At 45.6% G+C, this 27,564-nt stretch overlaps 1 protein-coding gene across 1 annotated transcript in view; it reads right to left on the bottom strand.

The window, feature by feature from the left end:
- The window catches only part of EXOG (exo/endonuclease G), a 28,472-nt gene extending 7,438 nt beyond the window's left edge, over positions 1 to 21,034 (bottom strand). Inside the window, exons 1-5 of the mRNA XM_090047770.1 lie at positions 20,829 to 21,034; positions 20,529 to 20,666; positions 17,875 to 18,014; positions 15,939 to 16,015; positions 13,124 to 13,238 (exon numbers count right to left, since the gene is read on the bottom strand). Coding sequence (XP_089903896.1) covers positions 13,124 to 13,238; positions 15,939 to 16,015; positions 17,875 to 18,014; positions 20,529 to 20,666; positions 20,829 to 20,967 — 609 coding nt within the window. The 5' untranslated portion in view covers positions 20,968 to 21,034. The remainder of the gene's footprint in view (positions 1 to 13,123; positions 13,239 to 15,938; positions 16,016 to 17,874; positions 18,015 to 20,528; positions 20,667 to 20,828) is intronic.
- Between the last annotated feature and the right edge of the window lie 6,530 nt (positions 21,035 to 27,564).

Here is a 27,564-nt window from a genome sequence, read left to right as displayed (position 1 = left end):
TCAAAGAAAGTAAAAATATAGTAAAATAACGCCCCCAATCAATGCTACTTCTGATGGATTAAGACACAATGCAAAATTAGCAGCATTAAGGGCTTCACATGTTCATTCCAGATTAAATTTATTTCTGTACCAGAGATGACCAGCATGAGGCCTATACCACTTTACTCCTGTTTTGAAGGCCTAAGGTTTTTTATGCTAGTCCTCTACACTGGGGTGAATTTCACCTCCAACAAGTAACTTAAGTTCTAACGCTACTGAGCAGATTAAAATGCCTTGCACCCCATGAAGGTTTTCATAGATTTCATAGACATTCGGGTTGGAAGGGACCCCAAAGGATCAGAGTCCAGCCCCCTGCCCCGGGAGCAGGAAGTCAGCAGGGATTTTAGGATCCCAGCAAGATAAGCATCCAAATGTGTCTTGAAGGCATTCAAAGTGGGTGCTTGAACCGCCTCCAGCGGCAGTCTATTCCAGACCTTGGGGACTCGGACAGTAAAGAAGTTCTTTCTTATGTCCAGCCTGAATCGGTCTTGGGGGAGTTTGTGACCGTTTGATCCTGTCATCCCTTGGGGCGCTCTGGTGAACAGATGTTCTCCCAGATCCTGGTGGTCACCCCTGATAAACTTATAGGTGGCCACCAGATCACTCCTGAACCTGCGCTTTTCCAGGCTGAAGAGTCCCATGGCACTCAACCTCTCTTCATAAGGTCTGTTTTCCTGACCTCTGATCATGCGCGTGGCTCTCCTCTGGACTCTCTCAAGCTTCTCCACATCCTTTTGAACTGTGGAGCCCAAAACTGGACACAGTACTCCAGCTGCGGCCTCACCAAGGCCGAGTACAAGGGGAGAATGACGTCCCGGGATTTGCTTAAGAAGCATCTATGGATGCACGCCAGCATTTTGCTTGCTTTACTAGCCACAACATCACACTGCAGGCTCATGTTCATCTTGTGGTCAGTGATGACCCCCAAGTCTCTTTCTTCCGTAGTGCTAGCCACTGTAGCACTGCAGAGCCTATAAGGATGCTGCAGGTTTTTCCTCCCAAGGTGGAGAACCTTGCATTTTTCGGTGTTAAACACCATCAGGTTCTCATCCGCCCATTTCCTGAGCCTGTCAAGATCTGCCTGGATCACCCTCCTGTCCTCAGGCATGGATGCTTTGCCCCAGAGTTTGGTGCCATCGGCAAACTTGGCCAGTCCGCTTCTGACACCAATGTCTACATTACTGATGAAGATATTAAAAAGTATAGGCCCAAGGAGAGAGCCTTGAGGGACCCCACTGGTCACAGCGCACCAAGACGATTGACTTCCATCAACCACCACTCTCTGGGTCCTGCCACGGAGTCAATTCCCCAGCCAGTGGATCGTGGTGAGGCCAAGGCTGCAGTTAGCCAGTTTTGCCAAGAGGTGATCATGGGATACCGGATCGAAGGCTTTTTTAAAGTCAAAATATACGACATTAATCTCTTCCTCCTCGTCCAGATGATGGGTCACCTGGTCGTAAAAGGAAATGAGATTGGTAAAACAAACCTATGCTGGGTATCCCTCAGGACATTGCTGTCAGCTAGTCTGTTAAGGATGGCTCCTTTGATAATCTTTTCCAAGACCTTCCCCAGGATAGAGGTCGGGCTGATGGGCCTGTAGTTTGCCAGATCTACTTTCCTCCCTTTCTTGCAGACAGGCACCATATTGGCCTTCTTCCAATCTTCGGGCACTTCACCAGAGCGCCAGGAGTTCTTGAAGATCTGTGCCAGGGGCTGAGCTATGATGCTCACCAGGTGGTCAGAGTCATCTAAAAGCCCTGCTGCACTACCTAAAACACATTCAAAATTGTAGCCCAGCCCCTCCAGCAGTCTGTAAATACTTTGGTTAGGAGAAGGAGAGAAGGGGAATGCCTGTCTCTCTCTAAGGTCTCGGGCAGATATTCTTCCCATCAAGCATTTCTAGTAGTGCTTGATAGAAACTGTCATGCGATGGGACCTGCTTCACATTCAAAGGGCAAACCATTCAGACAGGGGAAAAAAGCACCCTGGAAGTGTGCTCTGCCAGCACTTGGCAGCAAGGGGAGCTGGAGAGCTGTCAACACCCCTCCCTTCAGCAGAGCAGGGAAGACCCATGCAAATGGTTTCAGACAGGGGCCCAGAAGCAGCCATGTTAGAGCACTCCTCGGACACCTTATGACAAGGGTGGGCAAAATGGTAGATCTGGCTGGCAGCTGAACTCCATTTCCCAGCAGCCCCAGACTGACCAGAAGCCGTGCAGGCAGGGCACGCAGCTGGGCAGAGAGCTGCTCTGGGGCTGGGATCTTGGGGCGGTGACAGTGTGGGCCTGGGGCAGAGCCACAATCTGCTCCCTGCAGACCCCTGACCACAGAGCCCGCGCTGGTCAGCGGAAAGCAGGGCTCTGCACCGTCCCCAGCCCTGTGCTGTCGCCACCCCAAGATCCTGGGGTCTCCCCAGCCCCACCTGCCCATCTCATTCCCAGCCGTGCACCCTGCCCGTGCAGGTCTCGACCCCGGTGGTGGGTACAGGGGGTCCGGACAACAGGACTGGATCTGACGACAGCAGCTGAAAAATGGAGTCCACGGAATGGATCCAGCCAGACACTGTCCACCCCTTCCTTATGAGATGCTTTTGTTTACGTGCTTTTTCTCTGTCATTCCCTGTCCCTCTCCCTACGAACAAATTCCCTCCCCTTCTATGAGATTCCTACTGCGTGCAAATAAAACATCCTGCTAAGTATTGGCTGTGATAGGGAAGAGGTGCTACTAGGTCCTTAATGATGAAAGCTTGAAGCCTGGCTGGTTGGGAAAAGGAAGGGCAGAGGGGTGTTATAGGATTCGAATCCAAATCCAATACTTCCCTGTTCGCACAGGCCTACAGGGTAAGTCATGTCCTGCTGAGGCATCTAGGGCAGCAGAGTTCAGCATGAATCATGAATGCAGGAGGGGTGGAAAGAAGGGGGAACAAGAGGGCAGCTCTCCATGGGATGCTGGAAGACCTGGCCAAACATTATGACCCTATGCATGCCATACCATGCACATGTTCAAACTAAGGTAATATCTTTGTGGTTGTATCACTGTTTCTGTGGCTCATTATCAGGGATACAGTACTTGAACATGTGACATGTCACAATTTATTGTTATTAATACATTAATTGTAAGATAAATGTAACATCTGCCAAGGGCCTGACAGCCATTTTAGCCAATGACTATTCAAATGCAAAAGCACCACCAGGCAATAAGGTCCAGGACCTCCCCCCTTCCACAGTAGTTACCAGCTGAGCCTCCCCTTGGCTTGCTCTCCTCCTTATTTTGCTGGCAAGTGGAAGATACAGGTTCAAACCCCTTCCGGCTGAGATGGAGGCCTAGAATCTGGGTCTCTAGCTCTCTGGACAGGAGCCCTAATGACTAGGCTTCTAGGCAAAAAAGTTAGAAGAGTCCTCCTCCTCTTCTGTCACTGCCTTTCCAGGATTTATATGGAGTTGTGCCTTACCAGGGAAAGCAGAATCTAAAATCTATATGAATGGCCAAAAAGTCACTTATCTTCCTAAGGGTGGGCTTGGATTTGGGGCCAAAGTACAGTTCTTGAGATAGCCTGTACACCCCTCTCCATCACCAGCTTGGTCTAGACAGGAACAGGCAAAGTAATACACTTCTCATCTGCCTCAATATGAAAGAAGTTGCAAAGAATATCATGCCCAATTCCATACAGCTGCTCAACACTGGTGCAGAGCTAAACAACTGGGGTACCATGGCTCTGCAGAGGGAGCACATTTTGAAACAGGAGCAAGGTGTGCTTGGCCTTTCCTATTGCCATCTAGATTTTCTTGTGGAACTGAGCAAACCACATTGCAGCGCTGATCCCAGCAGTTCGACTTGACACGTTTCTCTCATTGTGTTGCTAACAAAAGCAGAGAGCATATGCTTCTTTTGTAACCAAATGTAAAACCATTTACAATTATCCATGCGTACATATTGTCTTTAATTTGTGCTAATCTGTCAACAGGCAGAGGAAGATCTTTTAACAATCACCACTTTGAACAGTAATCTGTCCTGGCTAGAACACAGCAGCAGCTCTTTTAGGGTCTCTCTGACTCGCTAAAACTCAGCACTAATACAAATCAGGAAACACTGCCATGCTCTCAGATTCTCTCTGTCCCACATCGCATTCAGGTTAAAGAACTGAACAGCACAGGAGTTTTTGTGTCATCTTTGAAGGTCTGTAGATCTCTGTTCCTATAAAATGTTACTCGAGAAGCTCCTGAGATGCATTTTCTTTTATCTAGCCTCTCATGACCAGAAATGATTGCATGTCCATCAACCTAAACATGCTCATCTGTTTAGCCTTAAAAGTAATCCATCTCCCTCACTACTGGGGATGACAATCAAGTTTCAGGCCTCACCACTCCTCTGTGCCCTTCAAATTCGCTAGCAACATTAAAAAGTGTTTGGTGACAATATGGAGCTCCATGTTCTATTCATTTTTGCTCCTGTCCCTGATTCTGTTCAAGTGCTACAACTAATCTTTTGCTGATAAAGTAGTACAACTGAGCTTGTGTTATCCCACACAGCTGCATTATTAGACTTGCTTTCAGTGCAATGGGCTGCTGTTTCTATCATGCTTATTTGGGTAAATCTGTCTTATGACCCACCTAATAATGGCAAGACAGTTGCCATGACTATTCTGGTTTTTAAAATGCTTGCAACTTTTGACATTTGTTCATATTAACAGAGAAAGAAATGTGCAGGTTTACAAGTGTGCAAATGTATAAAGAGCTCATAGAAGACCTGAAAAGGGTATGGGGATCAGCAGTGATGCTTCTTAGAGGAAATCACAAAAAGACTGAGCATGCCTGCTCAGATACGAAGGCTGGTCTGGAAGTTAAGTCACGGGCTTGGGATTTGATAGATCTAGATCAGTGATTCTCAACCACGGTGCTGCAGCAGATGGCTAACTGTATTTATCTTAGGTTTTTTAAGTTGTCTACCATTCTGCTAACTAGCGTGGGCCTTCTTCATACACCGTATCACTTAGTCACTACATTAAAGTGAATTAAGTTTGTGGCAAAATCATCCCTAAAACTCATAATCATGGGAGAAAGAAAGAAAGAAATCTGTTCTTGCCTAAGGAAGTTAAGGAAAATGAAAAAGGTATACTAAGTAGCCAAGAGGTTATTGAAACCAAAACAAAATCCCTCACATGCTGTTTAAAGGATATTTACTTGCAGTTTTAAATGCTCACAAATTATACGGCATTCTAATTTTGCATCTAATTCAGTTAAAACTGAAAAAAGTGCCCAGTGAATGAAAGAAAAGGAAACTATTCTTTAAAATTGCAGGAATAGATTTACAAAGAAACTGCAATGTCTGGAGAGTAGCACTATGCCATCTAGTGATTGCAAAATGCAAAACCACTGTAAGGAACATGGATGAAGGGCACCGGGCTTGTTAGTGAGCTCCTGCTCCAAGATGGTAATTACCAAGGACTTCTGCAGGACACGGTCTGTAAAGGTCACATTTCGTCAGGGCACCGCTGCCAGCACACATTAAACAGCCCTGCACACTTTCCCTGCTTCGGAGGCAATATTACCAAGGACATTAAAACAGTAACTCCAGAAATTCCCTCTGCACTATAATACCCTCTCCTCCTCCCAATGCACATTTCAGAGCTCTCTCTGCATAATAACTAGCGGCTAGGAGGGAAGCCTTTAATCACCCAAGCATATTTAACTCTTCTAACTACTCAGGGATATATTTCCATCCCTGTCCAGCAATGAAAAAACCAAGTATATAGTTAAATTCCCTGGTCATATGCAAAGCCTTACCCTGAATCTTTACACATATCATCCTTTTTCCTCTAGATAAAGCCTGTGGCCTCCTCTAGTCCACTGCCTCAGTAAAGGCACTTAGTTTGCTTGGCTAGAACTTCAGGGACAATAACGATGAGTCTTTTACATGTCTTCAGATGACATAATTCCTATCAATATGGCTCCAAGGCTCAATTCTGTACAGCTTTATTATGATTCCTTGATCTTGATGTTTCTGAACAGCATGTATTGTCCTCCAGCTGATCGTATTACCCATTTGCATTCTTGTTGCTACCGACTTCATTATAGAATGTCAATTCTGTTGCTACGGCTGTACCTCCGGCGTTTCAGAGGGCTCCCAGACACCAGCCCAGAGCGCAAGACGTTTGAAGGCAGGTGCTTTTTAGTCTCAAGTATGTTCCGCATTTATTGTTTCCGGAGGAGGGGAATGACAGGCAACGTACGCAGTATTCCACATGACAGATCACATGAAAATAATGTTTTTAGGGTGGCGCGTTCAAAACAATCAAAATTGAAAATACCAATTTAATGTTGTTCAGCTAAAATTTAAATTTAGCACCCTATGCATTATCTTAAATTCTTTCTGCAATCAGAGCCTGCTTTTCCACAGGATCCCAACCTCATTCAGTGCTACGCAACCCAAGTGTGATGATTGTTCCCACTCCTCCTGTAACCCACAGGAGCCTGTATTTTAATAGTATATTATAAAATTGAAAAGTCTCCCAGATATGGATACTGCTAAAGGAAAGCAACCACATGACCAGTCATGTAACCTCTGCCTTCCTTTCTGCTTCAGCTATTGCCCATAAATCATAATGCCAATTTACATCAGCTGAGGATTGGTCCCTTAGATCAGGGCTGTCTAACTTCAGTGTAGCTGGGGGCTGCACACAGTGCCAGCATGTGGGACTTGAGCCTCATACCACGTGGGCAGCAGGCTGTGGGGACAGCCCCCCACCCTCCACTGGCAAGTTGTTCCCCCTATCCCCCAATATTGTGGTCTGTGGAAGCAGTGTGTGGATTTCCCCCTCCTCCCTACCATATGGTAGGGGGGCAGGTGGCCACTGGGATCCAGGGACCACCAGCTGGACAGCCCTGTGGGCTAGAAACAGTCTGTTCCCTGTTTGTGCACACTGGGCACATTTGGGTGTTACACAAATAGTAAAAGTAGCAAACTCTGTTTCCTTCTTTATTGTAGCCTTTTTCCTTGAAAATGTGTATGACAACTAGATACGCCATCTCATAGAATTTGTCTCGTGTTAGAAAACATCTATTAATTCCGTTAATTCAACACCTTTAAAGAAATGAAACAGGAAACAAACCTTTCCAGTAATAATTAGAAATATCAATTTAAAAAAAAGCTTCAAGCAAGATGTCTGGTCCAAAATATAAACCCAATCTAAATGGTATATTCTTCTGACAACTGATGCTGAGTAAGATCCAATTACTATTCAGTAGGATTTCAGTGGAAGTAAAGGGTGGAGAGCTGAGCTCAATACAACAAAAGTACTGAAAAATTCATTTTTAAAACCAAAAATCTGCTGACAAGGGAAAAACCACTAAACCGACATTCATTGGAAAACGGTAATGTATAAAACATGACAACGTCATTTTGATTTGCTCTGGACGAAGATGAATAACCTGCATCTGCCTCTCCAATGACACAGAACAGATCCTTCCTGTTGGCATTCTATTTTACATTTTTATATTACGTGTATATATTCTGCAAATGTATCTCTCAAATACCAAGCATGGTCATCAATCTATCCTTTGCAATAAAAACCTCCACTGGAGACAGATGAACTGACAGAATGTCTCTTGGGATACGGCAGCTTCAGCCAATAGACAGAGCACCATTGGCATACAAGGAGTTTAAGGTTAATTCCCTTTCTGGAACTAAGCAGCAAATGGTACCAGAGTCCAAGCAGGAACTGGGAACAATGCCATGACCAATGCTCTGTTTTAACTCTACAGTGATCTAAAAATAACGTTTTGGGACATTTGCAATGAGAAAAACACCCACCTGCACACCCACGGATCTGTATTTCACCACTTGAATAGGCAAAAATAAGGAAACAAAGACTGGAGAGAAGCCTATGTAACAGGCTAATTCAGACATTCATTTTAGTACTTTAGTAGGGTTTTTTGTTTGTTTCACACTTGGCATCTTTATTCTTCTCTAAAACTGGAAGAGCAGCTTGGCTATGGTATTCCCATTGGCATGTCCTAAGTATGCATTTTAAATGTTGTTACAGCAGTTATGCTATTGTACATCTCTTAAACAGCAACTTCAGAGTGACACTTTCCTTGACATCTTCCTCAGGCTGAGCAATGAGATTAGGAGCTGGCTGTAGACTATGCAATCTCTCGTTTCTAGATCAGAAGTCTGAATCCAGTTTATGTCAGCACCAAAAGATTGCTGAAAAGGTACTCTTGAGTTTTACTCAGTAGCAGATTCCTAGGATTCTAAATTTTATGGCTGAAATCCTGGCACACAAGGACAGGATTACATCCCAGATATTAATCTTTAACGACCCTGCCCTCCCCCGAGAGATGTTCTGGCAAATTATGACCCCTGCCTTAGACATACAAATCAGTACTTATTGGTCTATCAAAAAAACAAAAAAGCCAAAAAACACTTGCATCCCCAAGACGCTCTCCACAAGAGACAAATTCCTAGTGAGAACAGAAGAATCTTCCACAAAGATGTAATTTTCAAAATGACAGATCAGGGAAAATTTCAGTTAATTTGCAGTGTATATTTACTCTTTAAAAAATGTGACCTAAATAACTAGCTGATGTGCAAAAAAGATACATTTTCAGTTTGACATTTTCCACCAGTAGCTGGCAGTAGTAGTTCCTAAATTCATATTTGTATGTTTAGCTGCAAACAAAATATTCCCCATATCTTATTCTGGAAGAGATAATTAATAAGAAAGAGTTCATAAATATGACCCAATGGTAAGATGCAAATATGGAAACCATTATTTTGTTACTTCCTATCCCAGACCTTTGCAATCTTGAACTTCACTTCATAGTTTATATTAGGACTAAAACTGATATGACATTCATGAAAGATCAGAGCTGTCATCAAACTCAAGGATGCCGCTATGTTGGCAACAAACTAGAACAAAATGATACAGTAATTAACAGGGCACGGACACACTGTGCCACCCTATTATTCAATCACAGTATGTCAGGTTCAAGTTACCTGGAATAAAGTACAAAGTATGGACTTATTTTTATCCACAGAATACTGAAACTAACATGTTAAAACTGATGATCGAGAGTTAGAGGGTGTTATTTCTTACAGTCTTCCTCCTCCATGAACTGGAAGGAAAAGGGCTCTATCCTGCCAAAGACACAAACTGGAAAATAATGGCATAGTGCAGTGGTGCCCAATCTTTTGGTTCCGCAGGTCAGATGAGCAATGCCAGGTCAGTCCGTGGGCTGGATCCTAGCGCACAGGGCTTGGAAATATGACAGCAAGGGAGCAGAGGCAATGTTAATTGCCATCACTCCCTTGCCACCAATTTTCTAGACCTGTGGGGAACCTCATGGGCCAGATGACATGGCTATGCAGGCTGGATCTAACCCATGGGCCAGCACTGCTGGATAGTGGAAACAACTGCTAGACCTGAACAACTCTTCTGCTCACTGAAAAAGTCTCTCCAATACGACCTGGATCCCTGTTGATTTTTAAATTTTTTAATACTTCAAGGTAATTTTTTTCAAGGATGACACACCTGTGACAGAGAGCCTGCGGTGCTCCATCACTGAGAGAAAAGCCCAGGGAGAGACTTGTAGGACAGGAAGGGCGCAGCTGGGACTGGGCTGCTATAGACAAGCTAATGACATTAATTAGCAGGCACCCACAAGCAACCCAGGAGAGTCATCCGACTGCGAGGGGGCAGGGACCTGGGAGAGATAAGGCATGGCCAGAGCCAGGCTAGGCAGTTGGCCATGGAGGCTGAGCAGGGAAAAGCTCTCTGGGGGGTGCCTGCAACTGAGAAGCAAACTGAGTGTGCTACACTGCACCGGCTCAGGAAACTGAAGGCTAGCAGCTGATTAAGACCCAAGTTTGGGCAGTAGTTTTGTTATAGCTAAAAGGGCATGCATTTGGTTTCAGTTTGGTTTGGTATCTGGGGGGACCAGGAGGGTCCGGTGCCTTGTGGGGACTAGATGCTTGAAGGAAGACCTGGTGGTTTGGGAGGGACTGCTAGGGATGGCTTGGAGGTCCCAGAGCACCTAGCAGGGTGCAGGCCCTGCACAAGCATACCAGAGGCCCTGCACGAGCACACCCAGATGGGGGATCTCATACAGCCCACAAGCGGGGATCCCACAGTGCCTGAGAGGGGTAAGATGGGCCTTGAAACAGATAGCCCCGGGGACTGGGGCCAGGGATCCCAGAACCCAAGAAGGGCAAGACTGAGACTTAGAGGGCAGAAGGCCCAAAGCCCACAGCAGGTCAAAGACAGGTCCTGGGGCCCAGATACAGACGCAGAGAGCACCCAGGGAGGCTCAGCAGCCCAGAGGGCATAATAAAGGTCTTGGAAAGCTGGACAAAAATCTGGGAAACCTGAAGCTCAGTTTGGTCAGTGGACTAGAGTTGGAGGGCCCAGCGAGAACAAAACAGGCAGAAGCTGAGAAGGCTGAAGCCTGACATGGGAACAGCAGTGAGCTCACTCTAGGTCCCCCAGGCAGCCTCCCTCCTTTCCAAATAATAAGATCAAAGGCCTGGTGGGCGAGTAAAGGAGGTTAGGACCCCCAGAGTGGGAGCTGGGCCAGGAACTGTGTGGCCACCTGGGGGTATCATGGCTTGGACCCGAACCTGTCACAATACCCAAAACTGAATGATTTTGGCAATTAAAATGAAATTAGCACTAGTGAGCTATGTGGAAACCTAGGACTTGACCATGGGCACTTCAGCACACCGAGTCTCTCAATTTATGAAATGAGGAAACCAGTTACCTACCTGGTCGGACCAGCTGTGTGGAGGAAAGAGCTCATGGCCCAGCCCCAATCCAGCTGGGGGAGGGGGCTGGCTGGCTCCAATACGGGTGTGCAGTAGGGGGAAAAGGGTGGAGCCCAGCCTTAATCCACTGCTTGGGGTATGGCAATTTTGCAGCAAGAGGAAGGTGACCGTATTAACTGCTACCACTCCGTGCAGCAAATCTGGAGCCCCTTAGGCTGGATGCCACGGCTCCACGGGCCACATCTGGCCTGCAGGCTACAGGTTGAGCATCTGATCTACAGTACTGTGCGCAGTTTTGGGCTCCACATTTTTAAAGTGATGTGAAGTTAGAGAGGCAGGTAACAAAGATAATAACGGGTTTATAAAGCAAATCATATGAGGAGAGGCTGAAGGAGCTAGGCACATTCAGCTTGCAGAAAAGGTACTTAAGAAAAGAAATGACGACAGTCTTTAAATACCCAAAGGGCTGCCATAAAGCAGAGGGGAACACACCAGAGAGCAGGACATGGACCAGTGGCTTGAAGCTGCAAAGTAGGCTTAGACTGGATATCAGGAAAAACTTCCTCATTGTTAAGAACAGCGAGGCAGAGGAATAGACTGCCTAGAGAAGTTGTGGACTCTCCATCACTGGAGGTGTTCAAGAAGAGGTTGAACAGCCACTGGTTGGGGATCTAGGCATAGTGTTCTACTCTGGGTATTTCGCATGAATCTGGGCTTTGCTGGTTGCCCCCTCCTCACCTTTCTGTTACATGTGTCAGGGTGTTTTTAAGCCCCTCTCAAAAGCAACGGATGTTGGATGCCGGCAAAGCTGGGGATTTTAACTGGAGTGTACCAATGCTCCCACTGGAAGCAAAGCCAGAGGTTCCTGATAAGATGGTCTTCCCCTCCACTCAAGGCCAGACTGATCGCCATATCTGGGGTGAGGAAGACAAGGGGGGAATGCCTCTTTAGTGCAGCACGTGGCCCTCTACCAGGGAACTCTTCAGTATATATTAGCAGCCTTTTATAGAAGCAGGACACTAGTGTTGTGGTTCCCCTGCTTTACTTGTGGCAGGTTAGGGTGTTGCGTCTTCTGTTAGAATTGACAGTAGTTTTAGGAAGAGTTTAGAGGATGGATTTTAATAGGATGGTTTGGATATGGATGATCCTACCTCAGGCAGGGGCGTGAACGAGATGATCTCTGGAGGTCTCTTCCAACCTTATTTCTCTATTATTCTATGATGATGAAAGCTATGTAAGTTTTATTTATTGTTTGTATTGTGTCAATACCCAGAAGTCCCATGCAGGAATAAAGCCCCATCACCAGGAATCCTGGTTTTCTCCGATTTAAAAACACCCCCCAATTTTTGGTTAAAAAAAGTAACCCCAAATCCACATTTTTCCATGACTTAAATGAAAGGCCACTAATATATAGATAGATATATAGTGGTGTTTCATTTTAATCATGGAAAAATGTGGATTTGGGGTTACTTTTTTTAAGCTGAAAAGTGGGGATTTTTTGAAGTCAGAGAAAAACAGGATCCCTGTCCATCACATTCAGTAAGACAGCCACCACTCTGCAGAAGTAACAATCAGGGATCAAATCCTGCAAATACTTACACAATGTAGTGTACTCTGAGCGTGCGAGCAGGTGGTAAAGCAAAGTGAAGCCTAACACTCAACCTGAAGGTCTTTCTCTGTTTGTAACGTGGAGACCATACACAACCAATTCTCAAATTTCAGGGAAGATCCTTAGCATCAAGATTTTTGGGGAAAAAATAAGACGCAGAAGGACAAAAGATGCTGTGTTAAGAAAGGATTACACTGGCTTCATTCAAAGCCTGCCAAAGTCAACTGGAGTCTTTCAATTGGCTTCAGTATGTTGCAAAAGGGATTTTAGAAAACCAGCTGACATTAAAATGAATAGAAACTAGTCACCTAAATCCCCTATATGGCTTTGAAAATGCCACACCATGTTTGCATCCTGGTTCTGAAATATGTAAATATTAAAGAACACATACATGACTGATCGAAGAGATACATGTACACCAAACTCTGCTAACTCTCTACTTAGTTGTTATACAAGTGCTAAGTACTGTTTTATTACAGGCTTATAAAGAGGCATTGAAATGCTCACATTACATGAACAGAATGAATGATTTAATAACAGAACACCACAGAGTGTAGCCAGGGCTAATATAGTACCCTCTATTCCAGCACTTGGATCAAATAAACTTTAACTCTTTTGTACTGGCAAACTAGGAATATACAGCTTGCTTATGTTCCATTTGAAGGTACTGTTTACAGAACTATTGAATTTAGTGCATAAAAACACAGGTACTTACCTGATAGGTAACTCTCTTCTTTCCATCATCATCTGTTTGAGGCAAGGTCAAAGGTCCTGAAACTATCCAAACATCCTCAAATCTCTTTGTCAATTCCCGACAATACATTTCCATTCTGCAAAGATATTCCAGGAGAACAAACTTCAAAATAAAAAGTTAAATAAGACACGTCTAAAACTGTTCCTAGTTTCTGCAGTATATTTTCTATAACGTGTTCATAAGCTATGCATAAAAGAGTAAATATATGCCCAATATCCAGTCTCTCTGCCACCTTCTTCCCAATTAATGACTTTACTGACAGCTGGTCCAGCATTCTCCTTGCATACTTGAGAATTTAGCCCTGCTATCTTATCACGTTCTCTCAGAGCTCAAATTTCTGCTTTTCCTTTATTCAGAAAGGAGTTAGATATTGAAAGTGACTAAAATAAAGACATTTTCTGAAGGCCTGGGCACACCTTTTTCATTACCAAAGGTTTTGTTGTATTCCTTTCCATTTGCTCCTCTATATTTTAAGGAATCGAGGACCCACAAGATGCTGTCAAACTTTACCTCCCAAGAGTCCGTTGGCTTTTTGGATATCTTAAATGATAAATTAAAGGATGCTGCTCCCAGTCTACAGCCTGTTTATTGCCCTTTAATGTCAAACTACATGAGGACAACTGATTACCAGAAGCACTGACATCAAAAAGGTACAAATGAAATACGTTATTTTGATTTAAAAAAAACAAAACAAAAACAACAACAACAAACACACATTAAGTGAATCTGTCCAGTAAACAATTTGATAATCATGTGCGCTTTGCCTGAAATGGAACCAATTTTAGCCATACTTCACGCTAACCGTATTGGTCCCAAGAGCTGCTGAAGTCAAATAGTGTAGGGACCTCTACTAAAGATGCTGTCATATTAGATTTGAAAAAGTCACACTTTGGTCCATCCTTAAAACAGCCAAGGATTGATGGGCTAGATTAGAAAAGAGATGTAAAGTATTCAGAGATTTTGGGGAACAGAAAAAAAGAGAAACAAAAACAGAAGGCAGCAAATAAGATCTAAAGACAGACAGATAAGGGGAAATAGAATGAAGAAATAGTCACTAAAAAGACACCAGAAGAAATAGCAGAGTAAAGAATGGATGATGAAGAAGGGGAGGAGGAGAAGACAACATAAGTGAAATGAAAGCAAGAGATGCAAGTATTTTACATCCTTAAGTTATATCATTAAAAAAAGCTCAATGACAACAGGCACTGAATAAAACACAATACACTAGTTTATGGGTGGCCAGTTACTCACTCTGGGAGGCACATCTGATCCTCCGCCAAAGTTCAAGACAAGAGCCGGAGAAGTGGGGAGGTGGGGGCGCTGAGTGGAGGTGACCATCCCCACCTCCCCCACACTTTGGTTTCCCCACAGGGAGCATATCCCGGGATAAGCAGCACAGCTGCAGCCCCCACCCCAGCAGCGTGGTGCCAGAGCTGGCAGTCGGCAAGAGAGGAGGGCGGGCTCAGGGTGCACTCCTTGCAGGGAAAGCCAGAGTGCCGGAAGGTGCCCAGCTGCACTGTTCCCTAAAGCCGCCGCAGAGAGAAGCAGGTAGGGCTTCAGCCAATTTTGGGAGAGCTGCAAGTACCGTGCTGGTGAGCCACATGCTCACAAGCTGGGTTGGGCCACCGTGGCACTAGTTTTACTCCTCTGAAGTGCAGGGGGGGCACGGTACCAGGGAAAAGTGGCAACATTTTTTTAAATGCTATTCAGCTGCTTCAGTCCTTGAGATTCTAGGTGCCAGGTAAGGAAGTCAAGCTCTCCCCTGTCTTCCTGATTAGACTACTCTGAGAAAAGTAAAAGGGTGTCCCAGCTCTAAAATGGCATATGCCTAAGCCTTTGCATCAAGAAAATGTTACGCTCAAATGCCTGAGGCATTAAAACAATAGAAAAATCTCTTTAAAATGTTATAGCACATTATTTATCTATAAAATAGTACAACCTTACTCGATGCCTCATATTCTTTTATATGTATTCCTGTAAAAGTAGAGAGCAGTCTGTGGATGAATGATGATGCCTTTTTATGCTACATTTTTAGTGCAATATTGTGTATAATGTAGCTCTCCTTCTCTCGAGTAAGCCTTGTAAAATCCAACCCTTGTTCCTTTTAACCTAATAAGCACACAATCAGAGTTGGTTTCAGTTAATTAATTTTTCCATCCCAGAAGAAAAAGAGAAAAGAAACAATACGCAGAGGGTTAAGACAGATCTTCCAGACACTTCACCTCAAAGCTGTTATTCTGGCATCTTTCACAAGTGATGAGCGCTACATGGATGCAAGAACTGCCAGATACATCCAAGCCCTCAAGTGTTGGTGATTCACAAGGCTGCACTATGTCCTTGAAGTCAAACACAGCCCAGTGCCCAAAAACTGTCACTGGCATGCTGCTCCTGGAACTCTCTTTAGCGTGAGAAATTAAACCAAGATCTGGACAACTTGGAAAGCTGCCATGGGTCTTTTCTTAAGAACCGAGTGATTAACCTGGAGGGCCTGACTAAACTCAACGAGGGTAAGTAATGCTGTTTACCCAACCTAAATTTTCCCCATCATTTCTGCAAGATAAAGAATCGAAATGGCTACATATTCATTTTGTCATGGTTATGGAATAACTGCTCTTCATCTAAGGGCACGCTGCAGTGATTCCTGCATATATCCTGTAAAATGCCTTTCACGCCAAAAGGGATCTTTTGGGGTGAAAAGAGATATATAAATATAGTTATTTGTGTTACCCCCTTGATTAACCTTTCATTCTTAGTTCATTCAAAAGTGATCTCTTACCTGTTCCAAAATCCGGCATTATTCTCATAATTCTGAGGCACAATGTTGGAGAGATAAAATGTTTCAGCCATAGCTTGCTTTATAAAGAGAAAAAGTGATACCTTGTTATTAAAATGTTAAATTCTTCCAAACGTTTAAGAAGGTTACGAGTCATTACCTATATCTAGATCCAAACTTGGCTAATGTAATTCTATAAAGAGCAAGTCAAGCCAGCCACCTAAAACATATTTCCAAATATTTTAGGAGCAAGTAGCAGTGTAAAATTTGTATATAAACTTTGCAGCTTGCGTCTATCCACAGTTCTACAGAAACATTTCGTGCCAGATAGTGGCACAGAATGAACGTGATAACAGAGTATTACATTTGTAATTAGGTTAGGAATAGGTGAACACTTTTTTTTGAAGAAGGAAATTTTTCCTACGCATTTTACTTCCTACACTGGCTGCAGAGTTTACACCATGTTTTTGCTCTCCCATACCAGAAGAGGTTAGAATAAAAATGTAACACTTTATCATTTTAAAAATATATAGGAGAGATGGTGGAGTGGTTACCAAGACCTCTGTTCTGCAAATATGTATACAGCTGCTTAAAAAAAAAAAAAATCACAGATAAACAGGAATATAACCCCTTCTGTGGTTGCAGCCCAGGTAGTTTCAGCCATGATGGATTCTTGGCTTCCTTCTAGCCCTAGATAACTTCAAGTACATATGAAAAACTGAAAGGAAACATCTAAAGTACTTAGCCTGACCCTGAATAATTTTAAATGCTCTCTAAGATTCCCCCGTGTTCACAGAATGTAAAGGATTGGTTGAAATGTTTAAGACAATGCCTGCTATTGGCATTAGTCGTACAAACCAGACCTACTCCAGATATACTATCTAACCTACTTTCAGTTCTGGACCTCATTTTACAGGCTATTTACACATGTTGAAACAACCAGAATAACACAGACAATTATCTATAAGGAATTCTTCTACTAGAAGTAAAATGACTAGTGCATTAATTCCCACATTACACAGTTCCATCTCTACTCCAAAGCATGCTATATTTCAGGACAAAAATACAGATTCAGGCTACTACTTAAATAACAATTAACCTGTACTGGGGAAATTTCACACTGGGACCAGGTAAGTCCAAAGCTGTTTTCTTAGTCAGCCAGGGGTTTATTGTCAGGAGCATCAAATATTCAGCCTGCAGGCAAGATCTGGCCTACAGAGTCCCATAATTCAGTACCTGGTGCTACCCCTTTTGCTGTGGGAGACCTACTCCACTGCATCTGGCTGTGTACTGTCCACAGCACCTGCTCGGACCAGGGCCTACACTGCACCATCCACTCTGGCTGGCATGCCAGACCAACCCAGGTGGGTGCTGCCTGTGCTGGATCAGGTAGGCGGCCCAGATGAGTTTGACACCACTGGTTCACATGCCCAACACTTTGGGACACAATGTCACAAATTTCTATATAAAGTAAGTAAAGACACTTCATGGACTTTGGAAGAACTACGGCAAAGGCAAGGCAGTCATTCATTCATTTAATATTAACAATGAAAAGGGAAACAGATCTTAAGCAATCTAATCAATACCCCTGCCAATCAATCCTTCTGCCCTTTGTAGCCTATTTGCTTTATCTAAATCAAGAGTTAAATGTCTCAATACCTGTTGAAAGTAAGATAGTGTGCTACTTGCTCTCGCTCACTTATAAACTGAGCTCTGCAAGACAGCTCTGAAGTTTGACTGGTAAGTGTTACCATTCTAATTTTACAGACAAGGAAGTGGAGTCCCAGGGCCTTGGAACTCTAACTCTCTAATTCAAGTCCCAAGCTAAAGCAGGGAGACCATAACTCCCTCTTCTTAAAGAAGAAAACATTGTAATGAATCTGAAGATCACCTTCTTCCCCGCTTTTATTGACAGACACAAATTAAGAAAAATTCCTACTGTTGAAAACTTGTTATCTCCTGCTGGTGCCATGTGCCCTCGTGACCATCCACTCCCAAAGTAGTCTTCATTGACAGCACTAAACATTAGAGGGATATTAGGATCCGGTTTGAATTTGCAGTGCTTTCGGTCTGCAGAACCTAAGGAACAACATACTAAGTGGTTAGGTGATCAGCAAACCATCAGCATTATCAGACAAAAAGACCTGGTCCCCACCAGGTATCCCCAAGATGCTAGTCTTTCAGGATTTCATGTATGAATCTAGTCTGAAGACTTTTCACTCCCTATAAAAAAATAACGGTTGCACTTAAAGCTGTGCTCCAGCCCTGAACTTATTCCTACTGCAGAGCAGAAATTCTAAGATGTATTGTTTTAACAAAAACTGCTAAGCTTAGAGGAAAGATAGAGAAATGTGACACCCATTTTTCCTCAGCTGGAGTAAATCACCAAAGATGTACTATGTGAACAAAGCCACAAAGGTCTACACCAGCTGAAGACCCATTTCCATATCCTGGATTCTGGCTTTTCCAAATCTACATAAGAAATGTGATGACAGTTAACTTAAACAAGTTTATAGTTAATAAAAGAAATACTGAGAGTGGATGCAATTTGTCCTGGATGAACAGAGCAACGAGGCCGTAACTTTTAAAATTCACCTAGAACAAAATTTCAGAACAATGAAGTCAATTCCAAATTTTCAAGGTTCAGATATTCAGACATTAGGTTAGTGCATTTGTCACTTCTCCAGTTGCCAATACAAGCCAAACTACTCTTGTTAAGAAAAAGACTAAAGTATATCAATTGTTTTAAAGTTAAAATTCTACCATGTCCAGGGGACAGTCCCAAGCATGATTTCATACTTGCAAACTATGCCATTGAATATTTCAGGTATTTTTTTTACCACATGAAGAAAAACACAAACAGATTAACTTAAAATGAAACCTTTTGAAGGGTTTGTCCAACAAACAGGGGGATTTCTACTGAATTGTTAGTTGTAGTGTTAAACAGGCATTTTCTCATCTTTTACAGAGGCAGCTACTCTAAGAGTAGCAAGCTAAAAAAATCAGAACAAACTACTTAAATTCATCCTGATCCAACAAAGCATGTCACTGGGTGTTTAAGTTGCATTTCAACATGAACTGAAGTGCTTTGTTGAATTTTGGCCAAAGCAAACAACAGCATATTGAAAACATTTTAAACTTGACGTTCTGTACTGACTACAAAAGACAGACAAAGGACCATTTCCTGTATCTATCAGCATTAATCACTAGAACTTTATCACCCCACACCGCAATACTTGTAAGACAGAAGTGTCGTTTGTTTGTTAAACTTGTATCCTCTATGCTTTGGTTATAACAATAAATTGTGCTGTCATTTCAGTCGTATATATTTCTATTTTCATAGTTAGATTAGCTTCTTTCCACTGTTCTTTGGAAACCCTTGGACAAGTTTTCAAACAATTAAGAATGAATTTGTCTACAGCACAATCTTTCCAGATATAAGAAAACTAAATGGTCTTTTCAGTTTTAACATCCAGATGCATGCAATTTGGATCATGTCCTGATCAAAATACCTATCCCATAAAGGACACCTGCAAGTATAAGGATGTTTAATTTGAAAAGCCCAGTTAGTTTTGTTCTGATCATTTAGACAACATTATAAGGTGCTGGCTAGCTAGAGGTACTGAGAAGCAACCCTAAGTGACTGCTTTCATTTAGGCTTAAAGGCAATGGGAATACTCATGTTGGTTATAACCATTTACAGGATTTGCCTTTAGTTTTGTAAAGTAATATCTTAATCACAGTCTTGGTATATTTAGAGATACTGCCTATAGAAAACATTTTACAATTATGAAATGATTCATCCGCACACTAGAGATTGGTGTATAGTCAACAAAATTAATTTGTGATGGCTGTATATTGCCCAAATTTCATTCAGCGAAGCCCAAATTTCATTCAGTGAAGGCAGTGAAGTCAAGTTGCTTATTTTTTTAACACAGGCAGCTGGAGCATGACATTCACACGCATGAGAAAAGAGAACAGAATGAAGCAATGTTAAATTGCTAAACCTGCTACAACAATCACCATTTGGGCTCCACCTTCCCCTCAATCAGACACGCTGCACATTCCTGTTTTTCGCAAGGCAGCACTGCAGCCGGCATCAATTGCCCAATGGAGCAACAGCAACTTCCGTGTCGGCCCTATGAAGCACTCGAGCGTCTCCCTCGAGTGAAGTTAAGTGAGGGAAGGATCCAGGCCTTCATTTCCTTGGACCTTTTTTTTTTTAAACCCTTCACCTCATGCATTTCACAGCACAAAAATCAAGAGAACCACCTACACATTGCTAACCTCAGCATCCCTCATATCCTCTCTCAGCCTCTTCTACGAACCGCACAAAATACGCAGCTGCGTCTAGGCATCCCGCTTGCCATGGATGCAACAGAGAGAGAGTTTTGCAGGCTGCCGCCTGTCAGGGCAAAGCCCCGCAAAGGCAACTAGGACGATGAATACGGATCTTTTCCACAAGCCCAAAGGACTCCCGGAGGCCAGGGGAACCTAACCTTTTTTTATGCAGACCTAAAACTCGGTGCAAAACCGGGCTGGCTGCCTGGCTGCAGCACGCCAGTAGCTTCCCCGATGACTGAAGGCTCCTACCTAGGGTTTTCTGCTGGGAAACGTGCTCCACCACCCATCTGGGGATCCGCTTGGCCTGGTCGTAAGACAGCGCGTGGTTCAAGTAAAACCTGCTCTCCGCTCCGGCGTCGGGCAGCCCGAACTCCTCTAGCACCGGCCCTGAGGGGGGGAGCACGGGCCGCGTCAGGAAGGGAAACTGGTGGGACGGGACACCCCCCACCGCCCACCCGGCAGACGCCAGGTCAACCAGGAGCAGCGCGGAGCTGATATCAACACCCCCCTCCCTCCATGTGCGGAGGGCTCCCCCGGGCTGGCTTTTACCCGGCCCCGGCTCCGGTTCCGGCTCCGGCTCGTGTCGGAGCTGCAGCGCGGCCAGGCCCGAGGCGGCGGCGGCGGCGCCCAGCGCGGTCCCGCACACCAGGCCGCGGAAGAAGCTGCGGGAACCCCGCACCGCAGCCATTCACCCACGCCACAACCGCCCCGGCCCTTCCCGGGGAGTGGCGCCGGGAGGCCCCGCCCCTTCCGCTACGCCCGGCGCGTTCCTGAGCCTCCCTCGGCTCCGCCCCCGCCGGGAAGCCCCGCCCCTTCCGCTACGCGGGGCGCGTTCCACAGCCTCCGTCGGGCCACGTGCGGCGTCTTTCCCGCCTGTTGGAGGCGGCTCGGGGGAGCTGCGGGAGCGGGCGGTGGTACGGGTTGAGGTTAACCGAAAGCAGGACTTACAACACACCTACAAAGTCACGCAGTAAATCTACTGGAAACGGAAAAAATCATGGACTCTATAGAAATACTGATACATACATGGAAATATATATATATTTAAATTAGTTTCTAAGTTAGTCTAATAAAAGGTATCATTTTGGAACCAAGAGTGCAAGATTGTTGTATTTCGTTTAGTCTCAGACCAATGTGGCGACCACGTACACCTGCGGACTCAACACAGACATTGCAGTTAGGACACGTTACAAGGGGCCTGACATCTGATTCACCAGGTACCTGCCAGATTCAGCCTTTCAGGGATGTAGTTGGTAGCCGTGCTGGCCTGAGACAAAAAAAGGCAGACCTCTAGCACTCTTGGTTTGGAGATGATAGCTATTACTAGACCAGCTAAGAAATCGCCAAAAAAATTTTTCCGATTTTCCTGTAATTTCTTCCTCGTCTAATGAAAGGTATCATCTCTGAACCAAGAGTTGAGAAGTTTGCAGATCTGACCTTTCACACTTCTTTTTTCCTGCCCTTGCCTCCTTTTCTACCTTTTGTCTTCCTAATTTCTAGCTATTTACTTCTCCACAAACAGCCTCTTTTCTACCTTGGAAAACTACTACAGTAGAGTCTCTCTTACTTACCTTTGGCTTCCCCGCCCCTGCCCACCTTGTTCTTCCTCCTCCCTTCCCTTTTCAACCTTTTTTTCCTCTAATTTCCACCTATTTACAGTCTCACTGACATTCTGTCACACTTTCAGCATCTTTCATTCCTTGGAGTCTCAGAACAGCAGAGACTTCCTATGCCTGAAGAAGGGTGATTGCACCCAGAATCTTTTCCCTAACTACTCAGTTGGTCTAATAAAAGGTATCACATCTACCCAAAGCAACTTGCCGGACCCAAGATCAATTAATATCAGAGAACAAACCCACATCTCTCTCCATCAAAAACGCGCTCTTTGATACCAAGTGTGCACAGAGGGGTTCAGCACTGAATAGTTACGGTGAAGCCCTGGGACTGCCGTGCCCTGCCCTCACCGGTGTGAGGAGGGGCTCACCCCTCACCCAGCCTGTCCCACCCCTCAGAATAGCCTCCCTTGCCCTTTTGCTCGGGCAAGCGGGCTCTGACCCGTGTCTTTACCTGTGGCAGGTTTGGGTGCAAGGTCTGCATCATGTCTGGCTTGACACAGTCTGATGTAGAGGTTAGATTATAGTTTCAGCATCCACACCCTGCCCCCGTGTGCCTCAGGCTAGGCTAATTCAGTTTAAGATGAACACAAAAACAAATGCAACTTCATTGAAATGAGTTCAGAAGGCTGCAAGGCTGTGAAACAAGAGCCTCTTTACCAGAAGCAGCTAACAGGAGCAGAATTACGGCACATCTGGTAGCTTGACTGGGGGAACATCAAGACCATTAAAAAGGAGAGAGAGTCATTAGCACCGGTGGTAGATTCCTTTGGCTCTTGGCTGGGGGGGCTGCCTGGCACGATTCAAGGCACATGGGACCAGGAGCATGGCCACCCCCTTGCAAGGTTTGTTCCACTTTGGAGTCTGTGGGGCACCAGCTGGAGGAGCTCCAGGCCACAGTCCAGAGACTGCATGCCTTCAGGGATGGCGAGCAGGAGCAAGACTCCTACTGCCAGGCCCTTCACCCCCTGGAGACTGAGGGTTGACCAAGGTCACCTTCCAAGACAAGGGAGGACTCAGGGATCTCCCACACTGTCCAGCCAGGGGGTTGGACCAAGGTGGTCAAGGGCCCCAAGGCCCACCACACCAAGGTCCCCTCCCCTTGGGCTTTGCAACAGACCTCTTGCAGCCCCAGTTGAGTCTGAGGAGATGCCAGCTCCTACAGGCAAGGGAGGATCACCCACACCTACTCTCCCTAAGGTGAAACACAGAGGGGTTGTCATGGGAGACTGTCTCCTGAGGAGATAATCTGCCACCCCACTCCATAGCTCAGGAGGTCTGCTAATCCTGGGGGACCCACGTCAAGGACATAGCAGAGAGGATACCAAAGATTATCTGGCCCTCCGACCGCTACCCTATGCTCCTTATCCATGTGGGCAAGAATGACACCGCTCGGAGCAATCCCAGCCAGGTCATGAGAAGCTACAAGGTTTTGGGAGCAGGGCTTAGGGGGTTGGGGGCACAGGTGGTGTTTTCTTCAATCCTCCTGGTTTCAGGTTATGGGCTGAGGAGGGAGAGGATTGAGGTAGTCAACCAAAGCCTATGGAGCTGGTGTTATCGTGAAGGCTTTAGCTTTGACAACCGCAGTCTGCTCTTTGGTGAGAGAGGCAGTGGTCTGCTGGGGAGAGATGGCTTCCACCTCTCTCTGCTGGGGAGGAGGCTCTTCTCAGCCAGACTGGCTGACCTGCTCCACTGGGCTTTAAACTAAGCCTGCTGGGGGATGTGGGGACTACCACCACAGCAAGCACACTGGGCAACTTTTGCAAATCTAGCAGGCTAAGGCACTCAAGAGAACCCATCCTTACCCCAGCACTGAAACGATGTGTAGGGAAGACTAGGGCCTCCAATGGGACACTTACATGCCTGTACACCAATGCCAGGAGTCTGGGGAACAAATAGGAGGAACTGGTCCTTCCGCTAAACAGAAATGACTACGATCTCATAGGGATAATGGAGACTTGGTGGGACTCCACCTATGACTGGGCCACAGGTACAGACGGCTATATCCTGTACAGCAGAAATTGTGTAGACAAAAGGGGTGGGGTGTAGCCCTCTATGCAAGGAAAGCTACACCTACCTCCCTGCAAGCCGACATTGGCATCCAGGGTGGACAATTAGAGACCCTCTGAGTTAAAATCTGTGGTGAACATGGCACAGGGGACACAATGGTAGGAGTCTACTACAGACCTCCTAAATCAGGATCAAGAGCTCGACCAGGAATTTGCCAAGGAACTGGTTAAGGCTGCACACTCCCGGTGCATAGTTGTCATGGGAGACTTCAACTACCTAGACATCTAATGGGAAGAGCACTAGGCCAAATCCAAACAGTAGCAAAGCTTCCTTACCTGCGTGCATGAGGTGAGGCGAGTCTACCTGACTCAAGAAGTCTATGGACTGATGAGAGGCAAAGCGCTGCTCGACCTGGTACTGGAAAAGGGGGATGATCTAGTCAGCAACCTAATGATCGAAGGGAAGCTGGGGGACAGTGACCATGAGCTGATCACCTTCACTAAAGCTGGCAAGTCAGTCAGCAATGCAGAAGTCCTCGACTTCAGGAAAGCTGACTTTGACAAGCTCAGGAGGCTTGCTAGCAAGGCCCTAAGCAACCACAACCCAAAGGGAAGGGGCATTCTGAATGAGTGGTTGTTCCTCAAGGGAATGATCCCGAAAGCACAAGCAATGTTTATCCCATCTTGGAGGAAAGGCAGCAAAAGGGCACAGCAGCCTCATTGGCTCTGCAGGGAACTTGTGGACCTCCTGCATCTAAAAAGAAATACCTATAAAGGATAGAAGACTGGATCCACCCCAAAGGAGGAGTATTCTGTGCTAGTCCAGACCTGCAGGGAGCAAACCAGGAAAGCCAAAGCTGCAGCTGAACTCCAGCTGGCTACGCATATCAAAGACAATAAAAAGTCCTTCTTTAGATATGTGGGGAGCTGGAGGAAAAGCAAGGGCAACATTTGACTCCTGCTGAACCAAATGGGACAACTGACAACCGACGCCCAGGAAAAAGCCAACCTGCTTAATGGGCATGTTGCATTGTTTTTTCACCAGCCCCAAGGGATGGGGCCCTGCTCACTATGGTATGGGACGGCCAGGGTGAGGGAGAAGTGTTACCCTTCATCAATGTAGACCATTTGAAGGAACCTCTTGAGAGGCTGGATACCTCCAAGTCAGCCAGGCCAGACAGTTTACAACCCAGGGTACTTAAGGAGCTAGCAGACATCATAGCTCAGGCCCTGGCACAGATCTTCGAGAACTCCTGGTGCTCTGGTGTCGTGCCCAAAGATTGGAAGAAGGCCAATGTGGTGCTTATCTTCAAGAAAGAGAGGAAAGTAGAGCCAGGGAACTACAGGCCCATCAGCCTGACCTCTTATCCCAGGGAAGGTCTTGGAAAAAATTATCAAAGAGACCACTCTTGATAAATTGGCTGATAGCAACATCCTGAGGGATAGCCAGCATGGGTTTGTTGCGCGTAGGTCTTGCCTGACCAATCTCATCTCCTTCTATGACCAGGGAGAAAAGATTGATGTCATATCTTGATTTTAAAAAAAGCTTTTGTTCTGGTGTCCCATGATCTCCTTATGGAAAAATTGGCCAACCATCACAGTCCAATAGCTGAATTGGCTCCAAGTTCGGACCCAGAGAGTGGTAGTCAACAGAAGTCAGTCATTATGGTGCACCGTGACCAACGGAGTCCCCCAAGGCTCCGTTCTTGGGCCCAAAGTCTTTAACATCTTTATTAATGATGTAGACGTTGGGATCAGAAGTGCACTGGCCAAGTTCGCCAATGACACCAAACTTTGGGGTAAAGCGTCCACACCTGAGGATAGGATGGTGATCCAGGCCAACCTAGACAGGCTCAGAAAATGGGAGGACAAAAAGCTGATGGTGTTCAACACTGAAAAATACAAGGTACTCCACCTTGGGGAAAAAAACCCCACAGCAAGCTTATAGGCTCGGCAGTACTACGCTTGCTAGCACCACAGCCGAAAGTGACTTGGGGGTCATGACCGACCACAAGAGGGACATGAGCCACCACTGCGATGTCACAGCTAGTAAAGCGAACAAAACTCTGGCTTGCATCTATAGATGCTTCTCTAGCAAATCTCAGATGTCATCCTCCTTCTGTACTCAGCCTTGGTGAGGCTGCAGCTGGAGTACTGCATCCAATTCTGGGCTCCAGGATTTTAAAAGGACATGGAAAAGCTTGCAAGAGTGCAGAGGAGAGCCACGCGCATGATCAGAGGGCAGGAGAACAGGCCTTACGATGAGAGGCTGACAGCCATGGGACTTCAGCCTGAAAAAGCGCAGGCTCGGAGGGACCTGGTGGCTGCCTATAAGTATATAGGGGGTGTTCACCAGAGTGCCCCAAGGGATGACAAGGTCAAATGGTCACAAACTCCTTCAAGACTGTTTCAGGCTGGACACAAGGAAAAAACTTTACTGTCTGAGCCCCCAGTGCCTGGAACAGACTGCCACCAGAGGTGGTGCAAGCACCTACTCTGGACTCTCTGAAGAAACATTCAGATGTGTATCTTGCTGGGATCCTTTGATCCCAGCTGACTTCCTGCCCATGGGGCAGAGGCCTGGACTCAAAGATCTTGTGAGGTCCCTTCCAGCCCTAGTGTCTGTGAAATCTATTATAAGAAGCCATGAAGTCAATTGACTCCTTCAACACTGCCTGATTAGAAATGCTACTGCCACTGCCAGGGACTTGCTTTAAACTTTGAGTGAAGCAGGAATCGAGGGGGAGGGGGTGTCACTGTACCAGTGCACCTCCCCCCGCCGGGACTGCCCAGTTACTGAGGGCTCTGGAACTGAAGACCAGGGTTAATATCTTAAAACCTGGGTGCTCAGATCTTGGTATTTTAATCATGGGAACAACTGGCTAATTTGAGTCACTGAATTTAATAGCAGCCATCAAACTACCTGAAGGGCGGATCCAAAGAGGATTGAGCTGGACTGTTGTCAGTGGTGGCAGATGACAGAGCAAGGAGCAACGGGCTCAAGTTGCAGCAAAGGAAGTTAAGGTTAGATACTAGAAAAAACTCTCGCTAGGAGGGCAGTAAAACACTGGAACAGGCTACCTGGGGAGGTTGTGGAATCTCCATCCTCAGAGACCCGGCTAGACAAAGCCTTGGCTGGGATGATGTAGTTGGGCTGGCCCTGCTTTGAGCAGGGGGTTGGATTAGACTTGACCTCCTGAGGTCCCTTCCAGCTCTCATTTTCTATGATTTTTAGAAATTCTCACCAGGCAGCTCTGACTGACTGCAAAGAGGTATGCCATGTTCGGATGCATTTTGGAGAAGGAATACCCTGTTCCCTCTACAAAAATAAAAAAAAACAAACAAAAAACAATTGGTGAAACAGTGTTATTTGTGCTGAAACAGCCCAGTGACAATTACAACAAAAAGAGCACCATCAGCCCTGCTGCATCAGGGTACTTCGCCCATTCAAACCTCACTGCACGCCACCAAAGACTTCTAAAAGTTTGGTGGGACAGTTCCCAGAAAGAGTCCGAGTTATGCAAGCACCACAGATTTCGGTTGTGTCCTTGCAAGACACAGAATTAAAAACATCTTTGAAAACTCCTGGCGCTCTGGTGTGGATCTTCGAGAACTCCTGGTGCTCTGGTGTAGTGCCTGAAGACTGGAAGAAGGCCAATGTGG

The sequence above is a fragment of the Crocodylus siamensis genome, chromosome 5 (assembly GCF_052110815.1).
Source record: "Crocodylus siamensis isolate JL-2025a chromosome 5, ASM5211081v1, whole genome shotgun sequence".
Taxonomy (NCBI): domain Eukaryota; kingdom Metazoa; phylum Chordata; order Crocodylia; family Crocodylidae; genus Crocodylus; species Crocodylus siamensis.
The sequence above is the reverse complement of the archived record's forward strand: the minus strand, read 5'-3'. Positions and strand labels throughout refer to the sequence as shown.